The following is a 23866-nucleotide window of genomic DNA, read 5'->3' on the forward strand; positions in this document are numbered from 1 at the left end:
AAAGCGGTATTTCTTTTTCTGAAGAGAACAGCTATTTCTGAATTTTATGCCGAGCTGGTTTGTGGACTTTTCCACTTTCTTTGAGAGGTGATAAGAAAACTTTGGACTTGTAAGGCCTTATTAAATCTCCACACTAATAACCCAAATTCAAGACAGGCAGTAGTCAATCTTCAGTTTGGGATCTTTAAAAAATGAAAAGGGTCTATGGCCATGCCACCCTGAAGAAGCCCAATCCCTTTTGATATCAGAAGCTAAGCAGGGTCCGGCCTGGTTAGTACTTGGATGGGAGACCACCTAGGAAGACCAGGTGCTGTAGACTTAAAAAGATGATGATAATAATAATAATAAGGGATTGTAAGTCGACAAGGTCCTTGCAATCTGTGAGGTCAACTAAGGGTTGCCTCACTTCAAAAAATAATAATAATAAATTTAAAAAAGGAAAAGAAATGGCAACATCAGGAAAGAGTTTAAATCTCAATAAAAGATTAACCGATCTGTGATAGCTCACAAACTTGGAATTTTTAAAAGGGAAGGATTTTAGAAAATGATGGCCAGCTAAGGGGCAGCTGTGGCGAAAAATGATGGAGGTTTGGAGAAGAAATGGAGAAGGAATGGAGGATTGAAGAAGAAAATGAAACCGAGAACGGGCAAAAAGAGCCTTGGGCGTGGACAAGCCAACAAAGAGACTGGAAATTGCCGTGGACTGCGACACTGAAGTCGGGGAGTCCTTCCGGGTGGGGCAGAAACCCGGGTGGCAGGTGCTGTTTAGAAACCACCTGATTCGTGACAGGAGGGGCTGTGAGCCCAGGAGTTCCAAAGCTGAGAACCGCAGTCATAATTCTTCCTGTCTGAGGCACTTTCTCAGGCTGCGCATTCTGAAACGCGGTGACGCAGCGCCCAGGACCCTGGAGGATAGTACGTGCCGCGTTAAACCCATTGAAGTTTCGAGAGGGCGGGCCCCCGAATGTCATAAGGAAATGCCGCCGAGTTCCATCTTCCAGAGCATCTATTTCCTCTGGAGTACGGCAGAGGTAATCGCAGACGCAGCCAGTTCGGCCGCAACTTCAAGTCCTAGTACGAACCCGGGGAGTCCTGCAAACAGTCCCCACGCGGCCAGAAACCCCGCCTCCGTTCGTAACCATAGGAACGGCGACAAGCCAAGAGCCGGGGATGCCCGCTTCCGCCCCCCTCCCTCCCGAACATTGTTTCCCACTGTCTGTCCACATGGGCGCACCATCTCGCTATTGGCCAGCGCCCCGGGACTGTGCCTCGCCGCAGCCAATGAGAGGCCTGTGCACGTGCGCACGGGCGTATCCCGATAGGTCACCACGGCCTGATCACGCACGGCCTCCCTGCGCCAGCGGGGACGCGGGGGCGCCAATGAAATGACTCAGTAGGCAGCTACCACCAATCCGCGCCGGGCGGGGCTCGCGGCTGGCCTATGGGCGCGCGCCGGGGGTGGGCGGTCCCGGCCCCTTTCCAGTCCCAGCGGGGCGCGTTAAAGCGACAGGCCCCGCGGAGCGCCCGGGCTGCACGGGGCACCGCGCTGCGGCCGCTGCGGCCCTAGGTGTGCGCCTGGCGCCCGTGACAGCGGCGCCGCTCCGCCCGCGACCCCGGCTCCGGGCCGCGGCCGTGTCGCCCGGCGGGATGGGCGGCGAGGCGCGGTCCGCGGCGACCCTGGGCTCGGAGGGTCGCGTGAAGAGCCTGGGGCTGGTGTTCGAGGATGAGCGCAAGGGCTGCTACTCGAGCGGCGAGACGGTGGCCGGGCACGTGCTGCTGGAGGCGGCCGAGCTGGTGGCCGTGCGCGCGCTGCGCCTGGAGGCCCACGGCCGCGCCACCGCCGCGTGGGGCCCGAGCGCGGGCGCCGCAGCCCCGGCGTCCGCCTCGGAGGTGGAGTACCTGAACGTGCGCCTGAGCCTGCGCGAGCCCCGGGCCGGTGAGCGCCGCGACGACCCCGGGACGGGCTGGGAGGGGGCGCGCCGGCGGACGCCCACCTGCCAGGTGTGCGGGGCCGGGCTTCCGGGGGTGGGGTCCCCGCCCCCCCCCCTTGCGGCGTGGCCTAAGCTGGTTGGGTCACCAGTGACGCGCAGGTAACAATGCCAGCACCCCCATCTCTCAGCACCGGGGCGATCGTGCGCGGCGGGTGCATACTCTACCTGGCGCTCGCCACCGGCCATCCGAGACCTTCCAGGGCAGCGCTGGGAGTGATCCGTTGTCATGGAAACCTGAGATGAGCAGTCAGGAATCACGCGTATGGGGATCTAGGTCCTGTCCCTTTTGGCCTGAGGAATGGGGAGCAGAACGAGCCTACGAGGTCCCATGCTGTGGCAACCCCGCCTCTTATGGGCCTCCCCGTGTTGCCATCCTTCTTGGGTCTTGCTGAATTCTCGGTTCATAATGAATTGGCAAAACCTCCCTCCTGGGGAGAGGGAAGTAGTTCCTGAGGGGTGGGAGTTCAGAGGAAGTGTTTCTTAACCATAACCATGGTGGCACTTGCTGTCCCTCTTCGGGGGAGCCGGGCACCGCCTCTCCTTATATTCTGTCTTTATTCTTTGCTGCTTGTTTCCTCTTCAGCCCTCCCTCCCTCCCCCCCGCCCCGTAGGCCTTTAGAGACCTCGGGGTCTGGGCATGGCAGGAGTCTGGAGAAAAGGGCACCCCCCTCCCTCTCCACTCCTGTGAAGTCCAGTTAGGAGCGGAGGCTTTTCCAGAAGTCTCCATGTGGGAGCCCAGCACAGTGGCGGTTCCATTCACATTAAGTGCAAACGCCGATTCCCGTTAGTCATGGGATTACTGGGAAGGAACATTGGCTCAGTCTTCCCTCAGTGGGCAGAAGCTCTTTCTGCCTCATCAGCTTCAGCTTTGATCTATAAAATAATGGTACAGACCTTCCCCCTCCCTCCCTCCCCCCCCAGTAAAATGCATGACAACTATGTTTAACCCTTGCTGTATCTTATACACAGTCACCAGAATGTGTGGTTTTGCCTTGTCCTGTGGAGAAGTGGACTGTCCACAGTTAAACTCCCAAGGCGTGTGAGACTCAAGTGATACCAAGAAGTGTAATAAGGAAAACATATTTGAAACCCAAGTTCTCTTTTGGATTAACACGTGCAGTGGGTTAGGTGACCGCTGTCACCCGCCTGTGTGCCCTTTCATCCATATGGGTTTGCAGGATCAGTCGGCTCCCACGTGTCCCCCCTAGTGTAGCAGATGACACAGTTTTAAGATGATTGGCTGGATTAAAGGGCCCTGGGGGATAAAAGAAGTAACTTGGTTTTTGTCCAAAACTTTGGACACTCTCTGGGCCCGGAACTACTGGGTAAATACCTGTGAGAGTAACAGCAGTTAGACCTGCTTAGCAAAGAATTAGCCAAAAACAAAACAAAACAAAACAAAACCCGCTTTGGTAAAATCTGGGCTACCAAATAGTGTTTTGATTCACAAGCCAGAGTTTGTTGTTTTCATTCTGATGGAACAGAATTTTTAAACTCTGACAATTTTACTCTCTTTAGCTTGTTTTAGAATGTATCATAACAAATATTGGCAAAAAAAATTATGTTTTACTTAAAAGTCATAGTCTGTTTTAGTTGATTTCATAGAGGAAAAAGAGCTCACTCCTGATATCTGTCGCTTGGAAGAAGTTAGCAACTTTCAGGGATTCTCAGGGTCATTTAATTCCAAAACCTAGCTGAGTTTCAGTCACCTGAAGACATGTTTAGAACTATTAGATTCTCAGAATGGGTGGCTATGGCTTCAGTTTTCAAAGTATCTCCCCAGATAACTCTTTGGCGGTCATTGTTAATGTACTCAGTGCTCGCCATCACTGTGACTGATTTTCTTCATATTTCTATTGAGGAACTGCAGAGAGACGAGACAGACCAGAGAGCTGGCTTCAGCTCTTGGTCGCCTAGCAGCAATCCAGCCTCGCACGAGTCCCTCGCCCTTCTCGAGCCCTCAACTCTAGCTCTCAACTCTAGCTCTGCAAGGGTCTTCTGGTTCCCACCGCTCCCAAGTGCCTGAGTTGTGAGCTCTGTCTGTAAGACCGTTAGCAGATGAAATGTCTCCCCGTGGCGTGGCAGCCCCCAGAGCATAAGGGAAAGGGCACAGGGTTCAGCTTGGGAAACTTCTTATTCTAACTAAATAAGAGAGAAAGACAGACAGACAGGAAGGAAGGAAGGAAGGAAGGAAGATTTGATTCCAGATACTATAACCCACATTCATCAACCTCCCTTTTTTTTTTTCTCACTTATGTTTTCAGGTGATTGAAAGTCTCACTTTAAATGCTGTGGTCGTGTGCTGATGTTTTCTCTGCAAAGAGGGACTGCTGTCTCTCTCCTCTCTCAGTCTCCTGGGCCACTCTGTTGCCCACACGTCTGTCATGCCCTGCTTCATGGTTTCCCTTCCTCTAAACCCCTCCCCACTCATCTCCATGCCAACCCTGGAGTCCACTGTGGGCGGGGCCTCCAGGTGCCAGCCCTGCGCTCCGCGCACACACACAGGGCCCGGCAGCCTGGTCCTTACTTGTGCACAAACGCCCAGCCCCCTTTCCTCCCCCAGGTCTGTTTGGGGACCGAAGTTATTCACCTTTATGTCCACAGCGCCTGGCGCCTAAGCACTATGCCTTTCAACCTCAAGTGAAATCCACAATTTGAAACATTTTAAAGTGCTTTCATTGTGGTAGTTAGGAACCTAATTGGTTATAAATCAGGACTTTAACCCAGCTGTTAGGAGCAGAGGCCCTGGGGCCGCCTCCGGCCATTCCCTCCCGGCTCCTTCTCTGCCTCCCATCCTGCCGAAGCTGCAGCTGGGCTGTGACATGCCCAGACACCTCGGACAGCTCCAGGGCGCGCCTGAGCCCCTGGGACTCCCTCCATCGCTGCTACTTAACCTGGTCTCACATCGCTGTTCACTCTGCCTGCAAGTCCCCCACCTGTGCAGCAGTTCTGGCCCAATGAACTCGAATGGCAGATACTTCGTTTTCCTCCAGTGTAGTACACATGGAACACGGGACAGAGTCAAAACGCAATGGGCCAGCGAGGTGTAATGTTAATTGAGTCTTTTAAGGTCTTAGAACTCTAGTATTTAAGCAAAAAAAAAAAAAATCCCCATCTCACTATTTGATCTCGGCATTTAAGTTTGTTTAAAAGAATGGCTACAGCAGACGTCTTCCTTTTAGTTTCAAGGGAGCAGGCAAATCTCAGAGGAAGTTCTGGGTCTGTGCTGCCCTTCCTTGATTTGAATCCTCCCACCCTTGAGGGCATTTAGTTCTAAACTGGAATCTATGAGCCTAAAACGAAAGGAAGGTTTACAGGGACCTCTGGAGTGCAGCCCGCCCAACACTGAGGCCTGCAGCTGGCTTTGGGTCCCAACGGTACCGGTACCGGTTTTTCTCTGCATTCGTCAGCGCTCCAACGGCCCCTCTGGCTTCTGCATGAAATAAAATGGAGCAGGCTGACTCAGAGCAGGAGGAAGGGGTCACCGCCATGCCTGGAACAGCCACCAGATGCCTCAAGTTCACCACCGAAATACCCCATTTATTCAAGAGACCTTGAGTATAAATACGTGACTCTGGCTTAATAAGTTGTCCTGCTGGTTTGGCTGTTTAGTAGTATATTCAGTAGTCATGATATTCGAAGAAAGTTCTTCGTCCTCTTTTTCCATCTCTGCCCAAAGAATACGTGGTCCGATTTTTATGGTGTACCCAAAGTATACAGATCCATTTTTCGCTAAATTAGCTTTAAGTCCCGTTTACTATTGGTTTCTCACGTTAGTGTAACTGGATCCTAATGTCAGTAATGCTCATGCTAGTGTGAGTGGGATAAACATGTCTGCATGTGTGTCTACATATGTATGTGTGTAAATATGTATATGTACGTGTGTGTACATACTTCTGTACATGGGACCTCTGGGCTCCGGCGCTTTGTGGTAATTACTTGTGTAATTGTCTATTTGAAGATAAAAGCTATATATATATATATATATATATATATATATATATATATATATACACACACACACACACACACATATACATATAAACTATGTATATAAACTGATTAAACTTGGTATAAACTGATTTAAATATTCTCTGAGCCTCAGTTTAATGAACTTTTTTGGAGTACGCTGGATATTACAGCCAGGAAAACCTTTAAAAACAATCTGCTTTAGGCGGCGAATCTTCTCCATCTAATACTAACCGTAGGTAAAATAAAATGTATTCTCCTTTCTAGGTGAAGGCCCCCTCCTGCTACAGCCTGGAAAACACGAATTTCCATTCAGCTTTCAACTTCCATCCGAGTAAGTGAAACCATGATAACTTCTGTGATTTTCTTTCCTGCCATATGTATGGGTACCAGATGTCCTTGGTCCGCCCCCCGCACTCCGCAGAGAGCCCCTGAATAGACAGCCCTCTTTTCTTTTAGCCAAAAAGACCACACACTCTTTTCTTTCCATCGAAACCAGTACATTGCAAAGCTCTTCTGCTTAACTGACAAGTAAACCGATATGTCACTTTCTTTGGCCCCCTGTCCAGACCGCTGGTCACCTCGTTCACTGGGAAATACGGCAGCATTCAGTACTGCGTGCGGGCGGTTCTGGACCGACCCAAGGTACCTGAGCAGAGCGTCAAGCGGGACATCCAGGTTGTCAGTCACATCAATGTCAACACGCCGGCCTTACTGGTGAGTTCCTCCTTCCCGTCTGCCTCCCGCCCGCCCGCCTGTGGAGAGTTGAGCGCTGGTCTGTCCCATCACTTTCAGAGAGAGCATCTCGGAGCCCATAGGCATCCGCTGTAAACATGTGACCCTAGGTCGAGCAAATGACAAATAGTGCGCGTGCGAATACTATTGACCCTGCGCCCGTCGTTGAGGGCCGCCTTCGCCAAAAAGTCACCCGGGCTGGAAATGCGTGAATGAGGCGTCGCCCCAACAATGCACCCGGAGCGGGCCCTCGCTTTCCCCAGCGGGGGCGGTGGGGTTCTCAGCCTCCCCCCCACCCCCCGTAATAGCAGGCTGAGGAGCGGTAATTACGGGAGAGCATTCATCAGCTGTGCCACGTGTCCTTCCATGTCATTTTCCACCATTAAGTAAGCGCAGGCAGCTGCCGCGGGGACCCTTTCACTTAGCATCGTCGCCTTGTGACAGATTTGGCCACATTAAAGCATTGAACTCCTCATAATCACCAGAAGTACTGTAGACTGATAAGAAAGATGAGGCTGTGAGTAACAACAGAATGAGCAAGATGGGAGCTAATGAGCGAGAGTCTTTTATCCGAACCCATATTATCAAAATAATGTAAAATTATACCTTGTACTTTTCACGATAGCTACTGGGACCTAATCGTTCTTCATTTAAATATGAATGAATGTTTTTTTTCCCCCTTTTATTTCATAGAAAATACTGGGATAATTTAAACTTTCCATCACGATACTGATGTTACAAAGATGCATTTTTGGTACTGAAGGGTCTCTTTTCTAGCCGGGGTTTTCAAAGAGAAGGAAAGGAGCCGAGAGTTACAAGTTTTTAAACTCGATTTTCACATGAAAATAAAACAGAATTTACTCTAATGTTCACATTTAGATTATAAAAATGGAACAGATATGCCCTGTTTGCGTGGTCCCTTGTGGCCCAGATCGTGAAATAGTCAGTACCCAGCCGACCGGTTCACAGCTGGGACTTAGCCTGCTTAATTAGCACCTTTTCCGAAAATCCACAATCCTGTGTGTTGTATTTTTAAAAACTACTTAGAATTGGGAGGTTAACTATTTCTAAACTATTTATGCAGCCATCGTGGCAAGTGATTTAAAGAGATTTTTTTTTTTTTTTTTTTTGCCGGAGATACTATTATTTGTCCTTCATTATCCTTTCTATAAAGAAAGAAATACTGTAACGTCAGGTTTCACAGTGAGCCGAGGGTTTGTGCACTTGGGAAAATGACCGTTTTAAATCTTGCGTCATTTCTTGTGACGCCACAGAGCAGAGCGGGGGTGGCACGTCTAGTGACCTCTTGGATCCACTACACTGCGAACATTTTGCTGCTGTCACGCAGACCGCCAAAACCGTCCCAAGTCAAGGACACTTGAGGGTTCCGCCTAATCATGTAACGCATTTCGAAGTAAGGAAAAAAGGCTGTTTTTGCTCATTCCATGTTTTAAATGCCAAAACAAATAGGATGTTCTGATGATCGATTTTTAGACCATTTCTCCTTTTGTCTGATCTACATAGAAAGGCTTTTCTAAAAAGTGGTTCTGTCACATTAAATAGGGACCACTACAGTTTTTCAGCTGCTCTTCTGAGGGACTGCAGATCATTTCCCAGAAACGTCATTACTATAGGGTAAAATACGATAGTGTCACCCTAATTTGTATCTGAAAAATCACCTGGCTTTTTCCTAAAAAGAGAATGATTTTGAATGGTTTGCGTTTCAATATTTCACCAAATATGTCATATGGGGATAAGAAAAGTGGATGTGGTTTTTTTTTGGAAGACACCTCTTTGGTACTACTTGATGAAGAATAACATAATTTTAAGTTTTGTGGATTTTCCAGCCTCGTTTAATTAAAGTCGTTTTATTATTTGGCATTTTCAAGACCCCCGTATTGAAAACTCAAGAGAAAATGGTTGGCTGCTGGTTTTTCACTTCCGGTCCAGTGTCGCTGAGTGCCAAAATTGAAAGAAAGGGATATTGTAACGGTAAGCAGCACGTTTGAAAGTTCCCGCGAAAGATTTATGAATGTTATTAGCTAACACTAAGCGATTTTAAATAGTGCGGTTTGAGATTCAAGAAGCACGTACTATTTTTAAGCGGGTATAAGATTTTCTGTTTTCAATATAAATAATTGATATTGAAATATTTTCGAGAGGGTCAGTAGAGTCCAGTAAAGCCCCTCGTGTTCTGACTTAAGTACCGTTACTTTGGTAGCAAAGCATAAAACTAGGAGAGTCGGGAAATGCCAGCACCTCATTCTAATGTCGCATAAGGATGTCCAGCACAGTGTGGCTCAAGGGAGACCTACTGTGTGACGTGAAGGTGGAGCCGGGCACCTGGGGTCCCTGCTGGGCACGCAGGCACGCGGGGTTCGAATCCAGACCGTTAGGCGTCCTGACGGTCAGGTCGATACTAGAGCTGCCATTTGCAAGGGGCCCCGTTCTGTGCAGCGGACCTGGCCCCTGCTCTGGGGTGCTGGCTTGTTGGAAAGGGGCGGTGGGCGTACCACCCACGCCATCCAGGGCCGAGTTTGCGCCTTACCACCCAGTCCTGAGAGGCAAAGGCTTCCTTCTCCTGTTGGGCAGGTGATGACTGGATGGATGCTCACGAGCGTGTCAGTGATCTTTCGGACTCAACATGGCACCCAACCATTTGTTTCTATATATTATCTTCATGCTTAGAGATACCGGTCATTTACATATCTTTAGAGCTGGTAACCTAATATTGCTTCATTAAAAAGAGAATAATGCAGTAATTAGAAAACAACGTCTCCCGCAACCTGCCCTGAATTTTCATTTCTCCAACTCAGATTTACAATCTAAGTGTTCCTTCCGTCAGGGCTCCTCGGTTAGTTAACGTTATGCTGCAAATGTTTCAGCTTTAGTTGGTAACAGCTCTGTTCCACCGCGGCGAGAACCTTCTGGAAAGCCTCTGAAGGTGTTTTCTTTTCCCCGTAGGAGAAGCAATCCCGATCTACGCGGAAATAGAGAACTGCTCCTCTCGTCTGGTTGTTCCCAAAGCTGCTATTTTCCAAACCCAGACGTACTTGGCCAGCGGGAAGACGAAGACCGTCCGGCACATGGTCGCCAGCGTGCGGGGCAACCACATCGCCTCCGGGAGCACGGACACCTGGAACGGGAAGATGCTGAAGATCCCGCCCGTCCCCCCGTCCATCCTGGACTGCTGCATTATCAGAGTCGACTACTCCTTGGCTGTAAGCGAGCTCCTCTCAAGTCACGGGGGCAGAGAAGGGAGAGAGACCCAGAACCACGTGTGAACACGTGCCTTCAGTGCCTGGGAAAGTGTCCTCCTCGGTCAGCCGCGTTAGGACAAATCGTGGACCATGTGAAAGCTGGCCTTCGTGCTTAATCGCAAACTACCCGTCTAAGAAATTCAACTCATATGACGTAAGACAGTTAAGGCGCATTAAGGGTGCTCGTTGTATCGAGGACGTGGACTTAGTTTTCCCCGTGGTTGTCACGTAAGCCGCGCTCGCCGGCAGCGAAGTACGCTCAGGCCACAGCTCCCCGCCACGCAGCGTTCGCTGTATTTAGTGGGCTCTTCGTTGTTTATTCTTCATTTTATCTGGTCAGGACAATGGACGATTGTATTGGGAGGGGCGGTGGCAGGCGACAGGCGTTTGTTTCTACAGAAAAATGAACTATCTACTGTGAGGGTCAACTTTTTTGTGTCTTTCTCTCTGATTCTCTCTTTTTCTTTTTTTTTTTTTTGGCATAACAGGTTTATATTCACATTCCTGGTGCTAAAAATTTGATGCTTGAGCTGCCCCTGGTGATTGGCACCATCCCATACACCGGTTTCGTCAGCAGGAACAGCAGCATCGTCAGCCAGTTCAGGATGGATCTGAGCTGGCTGGCGCGGACGCTGCCCGAACAGCCCGAAGGTAAATGTTTCGGGGTTCTTTCAGAATGAAGTTTGACACAGAAAGTCCCCAGGAACGGGACATACGAGGTAGGCAGTGCTCAGATGTTAATTAACACTGCCGCCGATGGAAGATAATTTAACTTTGGGTGGTGAGCACACAGCACGATCTACATACGATATACAGACGACCTATTAATGAATTGGACGCTTAAAACCTATTGTCACCCCAATAAATTGAATAAAATGTAAAAAAAAAAATATACTACCACTACAATACAACTGTCTTTTACTCTTCCTAGTTCTAAAAACCATAAAGCATTATTCCTAGAAAGGCCTTTGAGAGTTCAGCTTATCCAGAACACAAAGCTACCAATGCCAGATCCAGGAACGAAAGCTACGTGCCTGATTTAGAATAATAAAACAATAAAAAAGAGAACGTACAGAGTGTTCATATATTTTCTGTAGCCACATTTCAACGATTGTTTTTTTTACCTAGACTATAACACACGCTTCAAAAGAGTAAAATATAATCAAAATCAGTTTAATAAAATCAGAACATATTTAATTTTTTTTTTTTTGTCTAAACGGGCATGAAACCTTGCTGATTTAGAGGGAAGACCCCCACTATTTTCTATTTAAGTGTTGATAAGTTCTTGTTTATAAGAGTTCAGAAGAGATTAATGTAATTAGATCCCGCATGACCGTCTGAGACGCAACTCTGTGTTTGTTTCAGCTCCGCCCAAGTACGCAGACGTGGTGTCAGAGGAAGAATTCTCCAGACACGTCCCCCCTTATCCGCAGCACCCCAGCTGTGAGGGGGAAGCATGCTGCCCTGTGTTCGCCTACACTCAGGAATTCTGGTTTCAGCCGCCTCCTCTATACTCAGAGGTAAACAAAGCCCAAAGATAATACGACTTTCATTGTGCTGTTTGTCAACAGTCCTTGGTAAGTGTCTGTTGCTAATTCCTAATCACCAGGGGATGCATATGAAACACTTTTGTTTACGGCGGTGACAGATTATCGCGGCTTCGTGACCCACCTCTTGCAGTGTGTGCCTCGTGACGGATGGCATGCCGTCACGTGCCACGGATTGCCTCCAAGGTGTCCGACGTGGCCGTGGCATTGAAGCGGCCCCCTGGGACTGAGTAATAATCCCAGGCTCTAAGCGCGGCTTATAACCATCACGTAATTAGAAGTAGCTACTAGAACCATTTTGAGGAAAGCCACGAGCACAGTCTCGGTCTGCTCTCTTGCAGGTGGATCCACATCCTAGTAGCAGAGAAGAGACCCAGCCCGTTTCCTTCATCCTCTGACCAGATTCCAGAAATCACTGTGATCGTCATCGAATGCGGTTCTTCTCCTTCTTGCCTTTTTGGGGGAAATTCACTTAAGAACATAAATGACCATCAGCACCAAGAAATTAAAGAATACGTGAACTTTCCAGTGGGCGAATAGGATTGTCACACGAGTTTCTGACGTGGCCGTACGTCCCCTTAAAATAATGGGGTGGCGACGTGAGAAGTCCCAGAACGCGACGGAAGTCCTGGTGTGGCAGCATGGGTGACAGGTAGCCCGCGCTGACGTGAGAGAGTGGCCAGGGGCAGCCTGTGCGGACCTGCCTCAGGGTGACAGCACAGCCCGCTGGGAGGGGACTGCGCCTCGGAGCAGGTGGCAGCGCAGGGGTGGGCGGAGAAGGCTCGAGGCCCACTGAACACGAAGTGAGAGCCCGGCGCCGTGGTCGTCAGGATTTCTCCTGGGTCCCCTGGGACCGTAGCCCTGGAACAAATTCTCTCGTGAGGTCCCGACGAGGTGATTGGGATTTCACTCTATCAACGAGAGCTTAACATGGCATTTCTAACTGGGCAGTAAGTACAGTGTTACAAAGCCGGGAGAGAGTCCTCAAAAGGCTCGTCAGTTCGGAGGGGAAAAAGGAATTTCAGGGTGGAAAGACTTGGTCAAAGGCTGCTTTTCCCTCCCTTTTGGTACTAAAACAGGATACGTGTTTGATTCTCCTCGTGTCTTATTCACCGAGGACGGGGGGACAGCAGGTCGCATCCTTCCTCTCGTGGGTGGTCAGCCTCGTTTGCAAACTCAGCCTGAGACGTCCTCTCTGGACTGTCTGCTGCCTCTCCGGTCACCGCATCTGGACCCGCCCCAGGGGAAAAGCCCGCACGGCCAGCGTTAGGTGGAAGTTAACATCTGTGTACCAAAGGGTATTTCAAAACAAATGCAAAATCCAAAGAGGGTAGAAATGCCGTTTTTTAAAAAGGCCCAAACTTCGTTCCTGTCAGGAGACGCAGATCCACTGATGGTGGTCACTGCCTTGTACCTTGTTCCCGATTCTTTAGTGACACCCTTCAAGCTGTGATTTCGTTTATTGTTTTGGTGCAATATGTTATCATCATTTAACCTCAGGATTTTCAGACCAACGGGATTGTGTTGCTGCTCAAAGTCCGAGGAGTGTTTCCACTGTCCCCCCGCCCCCTCCTCCTCATCCACGGTCACACAGTCACTTGCTTTTCCTCTAATCTGTTGGTTTTGGAAGGTGAGAGCATTTCCAGGCGCTGGGTGAAGGGAGACAGAAATTCCCATGAGGGAGATTTTGGACAGGCCAAGGACTTTGGTCTCCTCCATGTCCTAAGGCAGTGGTCCCCAACCTTTGTGGCACCAGGGACCGGTGCTCCTATGAGAATCTCATGCCTGAGGGTCTGAGGCGGAGCTGAGGCCGTGATGCTGGCGCTGGGGAGCGGCTGCAGATACAGATGATGCTCTGCTCGCTAGCCCGCCCTGCACCTCCTGCCGTGCGGCTCAGTTTCTAATGGGACATGGACCGGTACCGGTCCGTAGCCCAGGGCTTGGGGACCCCTGCTCTGAGGGACCGATCTAGAAGCCCCGGTGCTTCCGATGCAGAATATGGCACTTGACTCCACGGAAGAGTTAAGTTTTCTTTCAATCGGCGTGTCCAGTGAGAAACAGAAACATTCTTCCAAGGTTAAATTTCGTATTTAAAAAGTAGTCGCCTATTTGATCAGGGATTTTTCTACAAATATTAGGTAGATTTATACTTTCCCCCCGTCTGGACGGAACTCTGCCGCCATTAAGTATTGTACACATTTCTTTCGGTGTAAAGCCACTGTTTAAAATCACAATGTAAACCTGTTACTGAAATTGCCACAAAACTCTACTCCCTGCTTTGGTTTTTCATTTTGCCTGTTTTGTGTGCGTGCGCGCGTGCGCGTTTTTAAACTGGTGTGTGTATTTAAGCCCTGTCCAAACAGCTTCAGTGTTACTTGAAAAGAGCTCATCCTCCACGATTCGCTGACTTCTAAGCTGTCGTCTACACACCCCGTCAAGACCTGGGCCGTCTCTCCGATGCCAAAGCAAAGCGAAGAAATGAAGCGGCACGAAGGAGGAGGAAAGTCTCGTTATTTGGCTCCAGGTAGAAAAGCAACGATTCGCGGTGACTCCCTCCCCGAGATGATCGTCCCGTCCCCTCTTTAGAGAAATCGTGAAGCGTGGCCCACGCAACGAAAGCAAAGCCGGTGTGGCAGCACTTAAGAGCTTAAAACACATGACACCGCCTCACGGGACCGGCGCCAGCGTATCTGAACGTGAACAGCAGGTCGGAACCGCATACGTTTCTGTCATCGAGATACCGTTTTATGAATGTGGAAAATCCTCCATCGGAACAGAGAAGACTTGGAAAGGAAGATTAAAATTTCAGCTGCTATATGTGCTTGCACATCCCCGTCGTCTTTAGCTTGAAAAGAAACTGTGGCCTTTGAATTTTCTTTTCGATGCCAAAATTCGGAAATTGAAAACGCGCAGCTTTTGGCGCACACAGTCCTGCCACGGGAAGAATGTGACTTTGCTCGTGTTTCTGTTGTTTTGCACAATGAGAAACTCAGTAGTCAGCGGTTATGTTTTTGATAAGTTAACTACGAGGGCCTTTTTATTTTTATTATTAAAAACGTAACAATTTAACCCACAGGAAAAAAAAAATAAAGATCGTATTTTGTACTCTCGTCTGAACCCCATGGGTTCTCTTTGATAATAAAATGATTACCCTGACACTGTGAGTTGCTGGTTTTGTTCTGTTTCGTTTTTGTGAGACTGTGACTTAAACTGTTATAGAATTGGGGGAAATCAATACCAGGAAACAAAATGTCGCTGCCGTCAAGATCCTTTTGGATATGCGTTCTGTCACGAGGCCAGGCACGGCCCTGGGGATTCTGAGCCTGTTTTTACAGTGGCTTCAGTTTCCCCAACATAATCAGTCCTTAGCATTCCATGAAGGAAAGTAGTTGAGATGAGTAACAAATAAGCTTCAGCTGTCTTGGTCCTTGAGAGCGTCTTGTGCGCATTTGTTCCAAGCGATAGCGGCCACTTTGTGAAGCTTCCTTCCTGAATTTTCATGTTTGGCCAGGATCTCACCAGCATTGATTTGGTAGGTCCTGCAGGCAGTGGCTAGACCCACCCCTGGAGACACTGACCTAAGTAAATGAAACCTCTCTTTCTATGTAAATACCCAAGTGGAGAAAAGGCATATGTTTTATAGAAGATCTAGGTAATGGTATATCAGCTCAAGAAAATGGCCCAGACTCTCTGTCCTGAAAAATTATCAACCGTAGTTCAGTAGTAAAAATTAGCCAAGGTAATTTACTCTCCAGCTGTTTACGATACGGGAGATGGTGTTAAACAGTATCTGTTCACATCTGCCTACCTCCGAATTCCCTGAAGTTATGGAAACGGCAATTGCTTTAAATTACACAGCTTAAGACTCACAGACCTGGACTCGAAGCAGACGCTAAATCCAGAGTCTGTGGTGGTGATACGTAAAAGTCCTCGCTCCCAGAAGGATGCGAGACTTCAACCAAATTGTTTCCTAAGTATGTTTAATTAGTAGCTGAAATCCTTTCTTCAGCAGGACCATGTTGCTAACTTTACCTTTTGAAATAATTAGAGATTCTCGAGGAATTTTAATAGTAGTAGAGAGATCCGATGTCTCCATCAGTCTCCCCGAGGTAACACCTTCCCGTAACTTCACTATGTTCTTAGAGTCAGAAAATTGTGTTTAACACAGCACATGCAACTGACCAGAGTCCAGGCCTGACTTGGGTTTTGTCCGTTTTTGAATGTGCTCACCATCCGTGTCTCTGCTTCTGCGTATAGTTCTATGACATCGTATCACAGGTCTAGGTTCATATCATTGTCACCACAATCAAAGATGCCCCATCACCACCAAGTGACTGTCTCCAGCTGCCCCTGTGCAGTCACACCCTCCCCTAACCCCTGGCTGATTTGTCTCCAGCTCTATAATTCTATCAGTTGAAGAATGCTAGAAGTCTACAGCCATACCACCCTGAACGAGCCCGAGCCCATCTGATCTCAGAAGCTAAGCAGGGTCGGGCCCGGTTAGTACTTGGATGGGAGACCACATAACACCCTTAAGATCCACACAAGTCGTGTATCAATAGTTGGTACCTTTATGTTTCAACTTAGACATTTTAAAAGAAACAAATTGACAATGGTTTAAAATTTCATTTTGCAACTTGCAAGGAAAATGTGTAACATTTAAGTGCACATGACACCTTAGTAAATATTTTGGTTTTGAATTTGAAAACTACCTTTCATGTCGAAAATATGCGGGTTTACATAAACGTTCAGAGGCTCATGTTTAGCTTGCCAGAGTACTTGAAGTATTTTTTTTTCCTTTAAATAGCAAGCTATTGCATTATAAATGAGCAAGATACACCTGTGATGGAAGAATAAGCCAAGGAGAAACAGTCTTGGGCTGTTGACCCTATCAGCTTCTGAATCTGCTAATTCATACGAATTATTCGGCAAAGGAAGTACATACACGTGCCTGTGTGTTTTTGTCTTATTTTGTTTTTCTGTCTCTTCTTTAATTCCCTTCTTTGTAGTTCGACTTCCTAGCATCTAAGATGAAAAGCCCACTTGGAAGCTGCAAAAACTGAACTATAAAATACATACTTATTAATGAAACCATATAACAAAATATGAACTTATCTGCGAAGACTATTAGCTTTTGTAGACATCACATACGAATCTAAGGAACTTTTCCCTAAAACAACCCCGTGAATCTGTCAGTGATGCCAGCGGTGAGAGCAGAGAGAAAATAGTGACAAGTGCCAATTTCCAGAATGTCACTATAACCGAATTTACAATGAACTCTTTCTTTGATGGAGCTGTTTCTGTGTTCACTGAGGGAGGATTTCATCCCTGCTCACATTTCCTGAGAACTAAGATGCCTCTCGTGAACAGAAAGAGACATGCTTTAGGCAGCATCTCCCAGTGAAAATAAGAAAAAACGTGGCTGCTCCCCTCATATCTGCAAATGCCCCCCACGCGCATGCGCATTCATACACGCGTGCACACGCACGCACACACAGACACCCTTACCCCTCACCCTTCCATCTACACGCCTTACCTGCAGAATCCGGGCTATTTATCCAGGTAAGAAGGTAGTTCTGTTACAGAAGGTAGAAACAGTTAATAAGGTCCTATTTCCACAGGAATTGGCTGGGGGAAAAAACATATCATTTTTCTCCAGCTTCTCACCTGCCTTCCCTGAGACAGAATGAGACTCGTAGAGGTGTCAGAGAAATATGATTAAATGAGCAAACTGAGATGAGTAGATGCCAGCCATTTCTCTTTTTCTTAAAAAAGAGAGATGGCATTGTACAATAGCCGTTTCCCCACTCTGTCCCCAGCCCCAGATCTACTTAGTGACAAAAGGACATAAAGTGTTCCAAAGCAAAATAACGCTGCTCATACACATGGCGTTTACCGTGTTCTTTATGTATACAAACTCACTTTACCGAAACATAAAGATGCTGGGTATTTTTTATTTTGTCTTTTAATCTTCGACGTCGAATCCATCTGAGAATCCACGTGATAAGCATTTAACATGTGACAGCTTTTGTATTAGCTATCACTGCAAATATTCAGATGCCTGGACTGGTTTTGGAGTTGATTCAAGTAAAGTATAAAGGTTTATGGTTGACACTTAATTAGCTTCCTTCAAACTATGGCGAACGCAGACACACTCAGACAGACACACATTGTTTCTTGACTGGAGACTTAACAGCACAAGCAAGATAGCGCAACAGAAATTGCTTTGTTTATACACCTGGTAACTCAAGAGAGCACAAGTTATCATCACCGATTCACTCCACTACTAGAAAAAAAGAAAGAACCCACAAAGTACAAGCCTGATTTTCAGTAGCTGATATACTGGTCGGCAGTGAACAGATAAGGGATAGGCTTGCAACAAAATAATCCTGTTTTTGGTGAACACCGTGAATCACTGCAGTACAGAAATTTAAAGGCGAAACTCTGATGTTGAACCACAATAGTCCGTGGCATAATGAGTATGTATAAAAAACTACACCGAATATTCTCTATTTGAGAGCTTTGCTATAGATCACTTTTAATAGTTCCAGGAACACCGAGATTATGAAAAAACAGTTCAGGAAACTAAGTACTTCTATAATTTTTCTTTCTCCTGCCTAAATTAAAATAAGTTTAAGAAGTATGTGTGTGTGTGTAAATAGGACTCTAATATTAAGAAAAAGTCTCTCATCTCCTGTCTCTTCCTTAAGAAAGGATAAAGTTAAAGATTCCTGGTAAACCTCTTAAGACAACCTACTTCCGCAGAGGTGGATTTAAAGCAAATCTCGAATTTGTTATTCCGTCCTTAATTCAACAGCTGGCCCTTTTAGATAAATGCAGAACGCTGGTACCAGAAGAAACTGTAGCAACAAATACTTATTTTTATCTTATCTGACATAACAACAACCAAAAAAAAAAAAAACGGGTAAAAATGCTCAAAAATAACATTTCAAACGGTTATGGCTGCGAACACCAACAGCTGTTCCTCTAGGAGAAGGGTGGAATCACATCAGAGAAATGGGATGTTTTTAAGAAAGTTAACTGCATCGTACTCAAAGCCATCCGCAAACGACCAGCTCCTGCACTGTCCTCCCAGAAACAAAACACAACTGCACCCCACTGGCAACGGGGAGATGGTTTAAACGGCATCTGTGTGGAACAGGGATCTCTGACGCTCTCCGACTGGAACCCCGGTCGCAATCCTGAAGTCTCACAAGGAAGAAGTGAGCTGGAGGACCCGGGCCATCTGCATTAGCCTCCTCCTTTCTCCAGCCTCGCCTGCCACAGATGCCAGGTCTCCGACCCTTCAGCTTTAGCCGGAACGTTCAGGGGAAACGGCCCCTCGGCAGGCTCCAAAGTGGACGCTGGTGGGAGGTGGAAGGTGTCTCATGGCCCCAGGTCAGATCTGAACCTGGACACCTGAGCATCTGAGCACCTGCCTTGCTCCGTCACTGCCCAAACTGGCTGCATGGCCCACAGGTAGCACTGGGCACCTTCCCCACCCCTAGGCAGTCCCAAACCACTTCCCAGGTATCTACATCCATCAGTGAGCTCCCACCAGGCCGAGCCAGGTCCTGCCACGCGCACCACGACGGGCAGAGTCAGAGAAAAGCAGGGAGCACCGGGGCATGACAGCAGGAGAACCCTAACACCCAGCCCCCCGAGACGCCGCCAGACGGCCGAGGCCCCTTTGACGAGAGACTGGACGGAGCAGCACCTCGGGCTAGCGTTACAGTCCCATGAACGCAACCACAGAGGACTGATCTCTTCCAGCGGAGGAGGAGCTTCTGACCACAGGGGTCACTGCCTCCGAGGTCAGGTCCAGGGGTGCCCGTGCCAGGAAGGGAAAGCACGGGGTCCCTTGCCCAGGTGTCAGCAGGAAGGAACTGGGCACTAACGTGCTCACAGCCTTGCCTTGCTCTTCACCTTGGTTCTCACGGCCTGTCCCACAGCAGTCTGCCTCATCCAGGGAGCCCTCGGTCCCCAGCTTGGACGGGACTGCTTTGGAATGTGACACTCGTAATAAATCTGGCTGATGGAACTTTTTCCCTGTCTCCTTTTCGCCTATTTGGTTGGGGCTGAGGGGCTCAAGCCTGCCAGCGAGCTTCTACAAAAGGCCTCCACGTGTCCTTCACGCAGACTCCGATGCCCAGGGAGTTTTTATATTTATTACAGAGAGAGGCAAGCATCCATTCTGCCTATTTCCATTAACACAGGCTGGCAATTAATGTGTTTGGTTCAAAAGCCTTCAAACATTCGTACACCCATTTTCACGTTTAAATGGCTCTATATAACAGTCAAGCAGGTGGTTAACTATATGTATATTAAATTCATAGAGAAACTGGTAATTTTCAATTATAATTGTCGGTTCACAGTACACATGATAAGAATTTTTTGAATAGACCCATTAGCTGATTTAGTTAGCTGGGGTTTTTATAAATCATGGTTTATTTGCTTATTCTACTTATCAAGAAGGAATTTTCAGTGTTCTCCCATGAATCGATAAATATTTACTTTGGTTTTTATTCTGCCCAAATGCCAAGTTTGACAATGAATGAAATATCATCGGGTTTTCTTAAACAGCTGTTTGAATGCGGCTGTTCAATTAGTTGTTCTGTTTAGTATTATTACTCAGATAATGGCTTAAAAGTTTTATTCATTTGCTATTAATTTGTTTTTTATAAATAAAGTCAAAATAGGGCCGAATCATAGTTCCTTGTCATTTTACAATGCATTGTACTTTCTTGGTAATTTCGTTTGACGATAGAAACTTTCAAGCCAGCGGAAATCTGTCCCATTTTCGTAAATGATACCCTCGAAAGCAAAACTCCGAAATATATAGCACTGACTTGTGCGTCGTAAAATTTGATGGTTTTGTCACCACGGATAAAATTTCTCTTTCCTAGGCAAGAGAAATCATTGAAAAGCCTCTCGTTTGGCTTTTACAGCACAAGAAGCGACGTGTGACATGACATCTCGGGGGACATCACCGCACGGGTGTTGAGAAGTGGGGTGCCATTCTAAGAAACGGCTTCAGCATTCATGCTCAGCCCCGGTCCTTCCCTCAAGGCCTTCCTGGATTTTCCCTTTAAAACGTGAGCAGGCAGGAACTTCTCGTCCCCAGGGCACGACGAGAGGGCTGGCAGAGGATCATCACCTTGCCCTCACTCAGCACGCCCATAATGGGGTGCCGCTCCATCCTCCACACTCTGCCTCCTCAGTCCCTCGGTCCTCTGCTGTCGCAGACACCTGGGCACGAACTGCTCCTCTCTGATGACCGAGACCTCCAAACAAGGCAGCAGAGGCAAGACTCCAAGAAGACTCTCTCTGAGTTCCTCAGCTATGAATAAACGGATAACGAAAGCGAACATCAACAAGACGTACTTTATCTCAGATCCCCGGGAAATGTCACAAATCATTCGGCACCCCGTAAGCTGCCATATATTTTCGAACACACGTAAATTTGCTATTCTCCTCTAAAAGTCAACTTCTGATGGCTCTCTCCTGCTAGTCCCCTGAATAAAACACTCACTGCGAATGACACGAAGCCTGGCTCTGACTGCAGGTCTGTGCCTGCTTCACCTGCGAAGGTTTGTGAAGTGATCGAAAGGAGTCTCTCTCTCTCTCCTCGCTGGAGTCCACGGAGATTATCAGGTGAGAAATCGTAGGGAAAGTGCGATGCTAGTCTCAAAATGTATATTTACAGAGAACAAAGGGGCATTTCCTGGAAGGAGAGAGATGAGCTCGTCCTTCGTCAGAGATAAGCAGGTCAAGACAGAGAGCTCTCTGAGAGGCAACACCAAATAGATCAGAGGCTGCGTTTTCACTGCTGGCTCCCAGCCGCTCAGCCTTACTTAGCCAAGTCACTCACCCCGCTGGACCTCAGTCTCCCTCACTGAACGACGGGTATAGTGACACAGTCTCTATAAAGTTAAAGCCAGAACGGATGCTTAATAAATGCTACGTGAATGTGAGGACGGGATGTCACCCACTCGCTTCGATGATGAGCTGAGTTCAATTTGATTCGGGGGAGATTTACCATCCAGATCCTTCTCTGCCCCGACCTGAGTGGATTGCGCCCCAAGTGTCCTTGACTAGCCCTCTTTTCTTCTCCCTCAGCGGTTCTGGGGGGCCACCGTGGCCACCACGCAGGACCCCGCGGCCAACTTCGGCCAAGCGCCCACGGCGGAACCACTCAGGAGAGAAGAGGGGGAGGGGTGACCTTGGGAGAGCTGCTTTTTAGCTTCAGCACTGAGCACTGAAGGTCAAGGCATATCAGCAGTCGATAAGCTATCAGTGTTGGGTTAAAAAAAAAAATGAGAAAAAAAAAATAACAGGATGGTCACCTTATGTGAGAAGGTATAACCGCAGCAAAAATGAAAGCTTTTTAAATCACGTTTTTAGTTAATATATCTGGATTTCAAACATCGTTTCGGGTGTGATTGTGTATCAGTCAACAAAATCCCTGCCTATCACATTCCTTTTGAGATTAGTGCTGGAACATTCTGGAAATAAACAACCGAGCCTAGATCGATACTTCGGGCAGGTTGGTGCCTGAAATCGATAGGGTTGGGCACGTCTAGCAGGAGGAGGTTCCAGGAGCAAATATCAAGCTCTGTTTTGAGCCAATGCCTTATGTGTTTTATCTCATTTTAGCCTTAAGACAGCTGCCAAGTAATCGTCACCATCGTCTTTTCCTACGTGACAAACCCAAGGTTCAGAGTTCAGAGAGCTTAGGACTTTTTTTTTGGTTTATACAAACTCGTTCACGTCAGAATTTCACGGAAGAGCCTGGTCGCATTGACTTCGTAGCTGTCGCTCTGGCCAGGGACGGGAGGGTCCAGGGAGAGAAGCGTTCGCGCGATGGCAGCAAGCCAGCAGGTGGAGCCCGCCACCTGGGCGTGCAGGTGTGACCGGTGGAAAGGGGGAGGCAGGTCAGAGGGCGAGGGGCTAGAGGCCACCATGGGGAGTGTGGCCTGGGGGCACACAGGGAGCTGTCCCTCAGCCCTCTGGAGGAGCAAAGGTGAGCAGACTCTGTCCGAGTGGGAACACCTGCTCTTTCGCTTGAGAAAAATGAACGTTTAGCAACACAAACGCACAGACTGGACACACACAGCTGCCCAGATGAGAAAGCCTTGGCTACACACCTGGGGAGCCGGAGGTCCTCTGCCTTCGAACGGAGAGAGCGTCTCCATGGAGACAGAGCATCTCCGTGGAGACAGAGCTGGGCCTGGCTTTCTGGCAGCGCATCCTGCAGCCTAGCGCAGCGTCCATCAGAGCCTGTGGTGCGCCAGAAACACGTGCTACGGCCGTGGTCGCTCGGGGGTGAGTTTTCGAATAGAAGACATTTCTTCAACTTTGATCTCTCCCTAGAGTTCAACGGGGTCATCGAAACAATAACGGTGACACCAAAACGAGCAGAAAGAACTGCATCCGTCGAGGCCGGCCTCCGCCCTCTATTTGCCAAGCCGCGGGGTTTGTTTTCCTGTGGCTTTTGCTGGCCTCTTGAGCGTCAGGGTTTGGTTGTGCCCACTCCCCCCACCCCCACCCCCACCCCCCGGGTGCCACACGATAAACGGGACTTGGAGTGATGCCACCGTGCGCTCAGGCTTCCTCTCCTCTGGCTGCGTCTGGGAACTCGGGTCAGGGTCTGTCTCTGGATGGTCCCATCGCTGGTTCCTGGGTGTCCGCTTTGGTTTCCTCCACGGACACGGCACGAACGTCGCGACCGGGTCACCCTCCGACCTAAATCACCTCCCGTCCTATTACAAAAGGCGATCGGCTGGACTCGCTCGACAGAAGGGACCGGTGTCACGTCAGGAAACCCGAGCGCGCTCCCCAAAAGGTCGTTGCCCTTGGGAAATGGCTAAAGCTTTAAACGAGAAGATAGAAATGGAACAAAATGGCAGGCAGCGGAACTGCCTTCACATGGAGATTACGTGTGTGTCGCGTGTGTGTGTGTGTGTGTGTGTGTGTGTGTGTGTGTGCAGATAAATTTAAGACCTTGGAGAAATAGCATTTGAGCCATAACGAAGAAACGAGTAGGGGGTTGATGATACTTAAGAAGCGACCTCATGTCTCAGCTCTTTGATAAAGGGGTTATGTGCTCATTACCCCCCATCTTGCTGCTCCGACCCCACCGTTTCCGGCCGGAGGCTGCACATACTGGCACGGAGTTAAGCCCCTCGGCCTCCTTCAAAAATATCTACCGAGCGCCTCGTACATGGCACGGGAGAGTAAGCCTTAAAGAGAAGACAGAAGACATCGTCAGTAAAGAGAGAAAAGACAGAAACGAGGGTGGGGACGTCGTCGGAGCCCAGAGCATCACCTGGAACACAGCATTCGCTCAGTAGGTGTTTGTGCA

The 23866-nt window shown here is 48.4% G+C and overlaps 1 protein-coding gene and 1 pseudogene across 1 annotated transcript; both read left to right on the forward strand.

Moving 5' to 3' along the window:
* The first annotated feature begins 200 nt into the window (after positions 1–200).
* Positions 201–319, forward strand: LOC120587381 (uncharacterized; annotated as a pseudogene).
* Positions 320–1556: 1237 nt separating this feature from the next.
* Positions 1557–14660, forward strand: ARRDC4 (arrestin domain containing 4). The gene is made up of 8 exons (XM_039844062.1): positions 1557–1936; positions 6228–6294; positions 6530–6677; positions 8585–8687; positions 9660–9916; positions 10444–10606; positions 11321–11475; positions 11844–14660. The coding sequence occupies exons 1-8, from the start codon at positions 1648–1650 to the stop codon at positions 11898–11900; spliced, it is 1239 nt and encodes a 412-aa protein (XP_039699996.1). The 5' UTR covers positions 1557–1647; the 3' UTR covers positions 11901–14660.
* Positions 14661–23866: the final 9206 nt, after the last annotated feature.

This window comes from Pteropus medius, unplaced genomic scaffold, assembly GCF_902729225.1.
Source record: "Pteropus medius unplaced genomic scaffold, Ma_sr-lr_union100, whole genome shotgun sequence".
NCBI lineage: Eukaryota > Metazoa > Chordata > Mammalia > Chiroptera > Pteropodidae > Pteropus > Pteropus medius.

Excerpts from the sequence above, each read along its gene's own strand:
- ARRDC4 (XM_039844062.1), top strand. The coding sequence starts at position 1,648 with ATGGGCGGCGAGGCGCGGTCCGCGGCGACCCTGGGCTCGGAGGGTCGC. Across the intron at positions 6,295-6,529 it reads AGCTTTCAACTTCCATCCGA|ACCGCTGGTCACCTCGTTCA; the intron begins GTAAGTGAAACC and ends CCCCCTGTCCAG. Across the intron at positions 10,607-11,320 it reads GCTGCCCGAACAGCCCGAAG|CTCCGCCCAAGTACGCAGAC; the intron begins GTAAATGTTTCG and ends TGTTTGTTTCAG.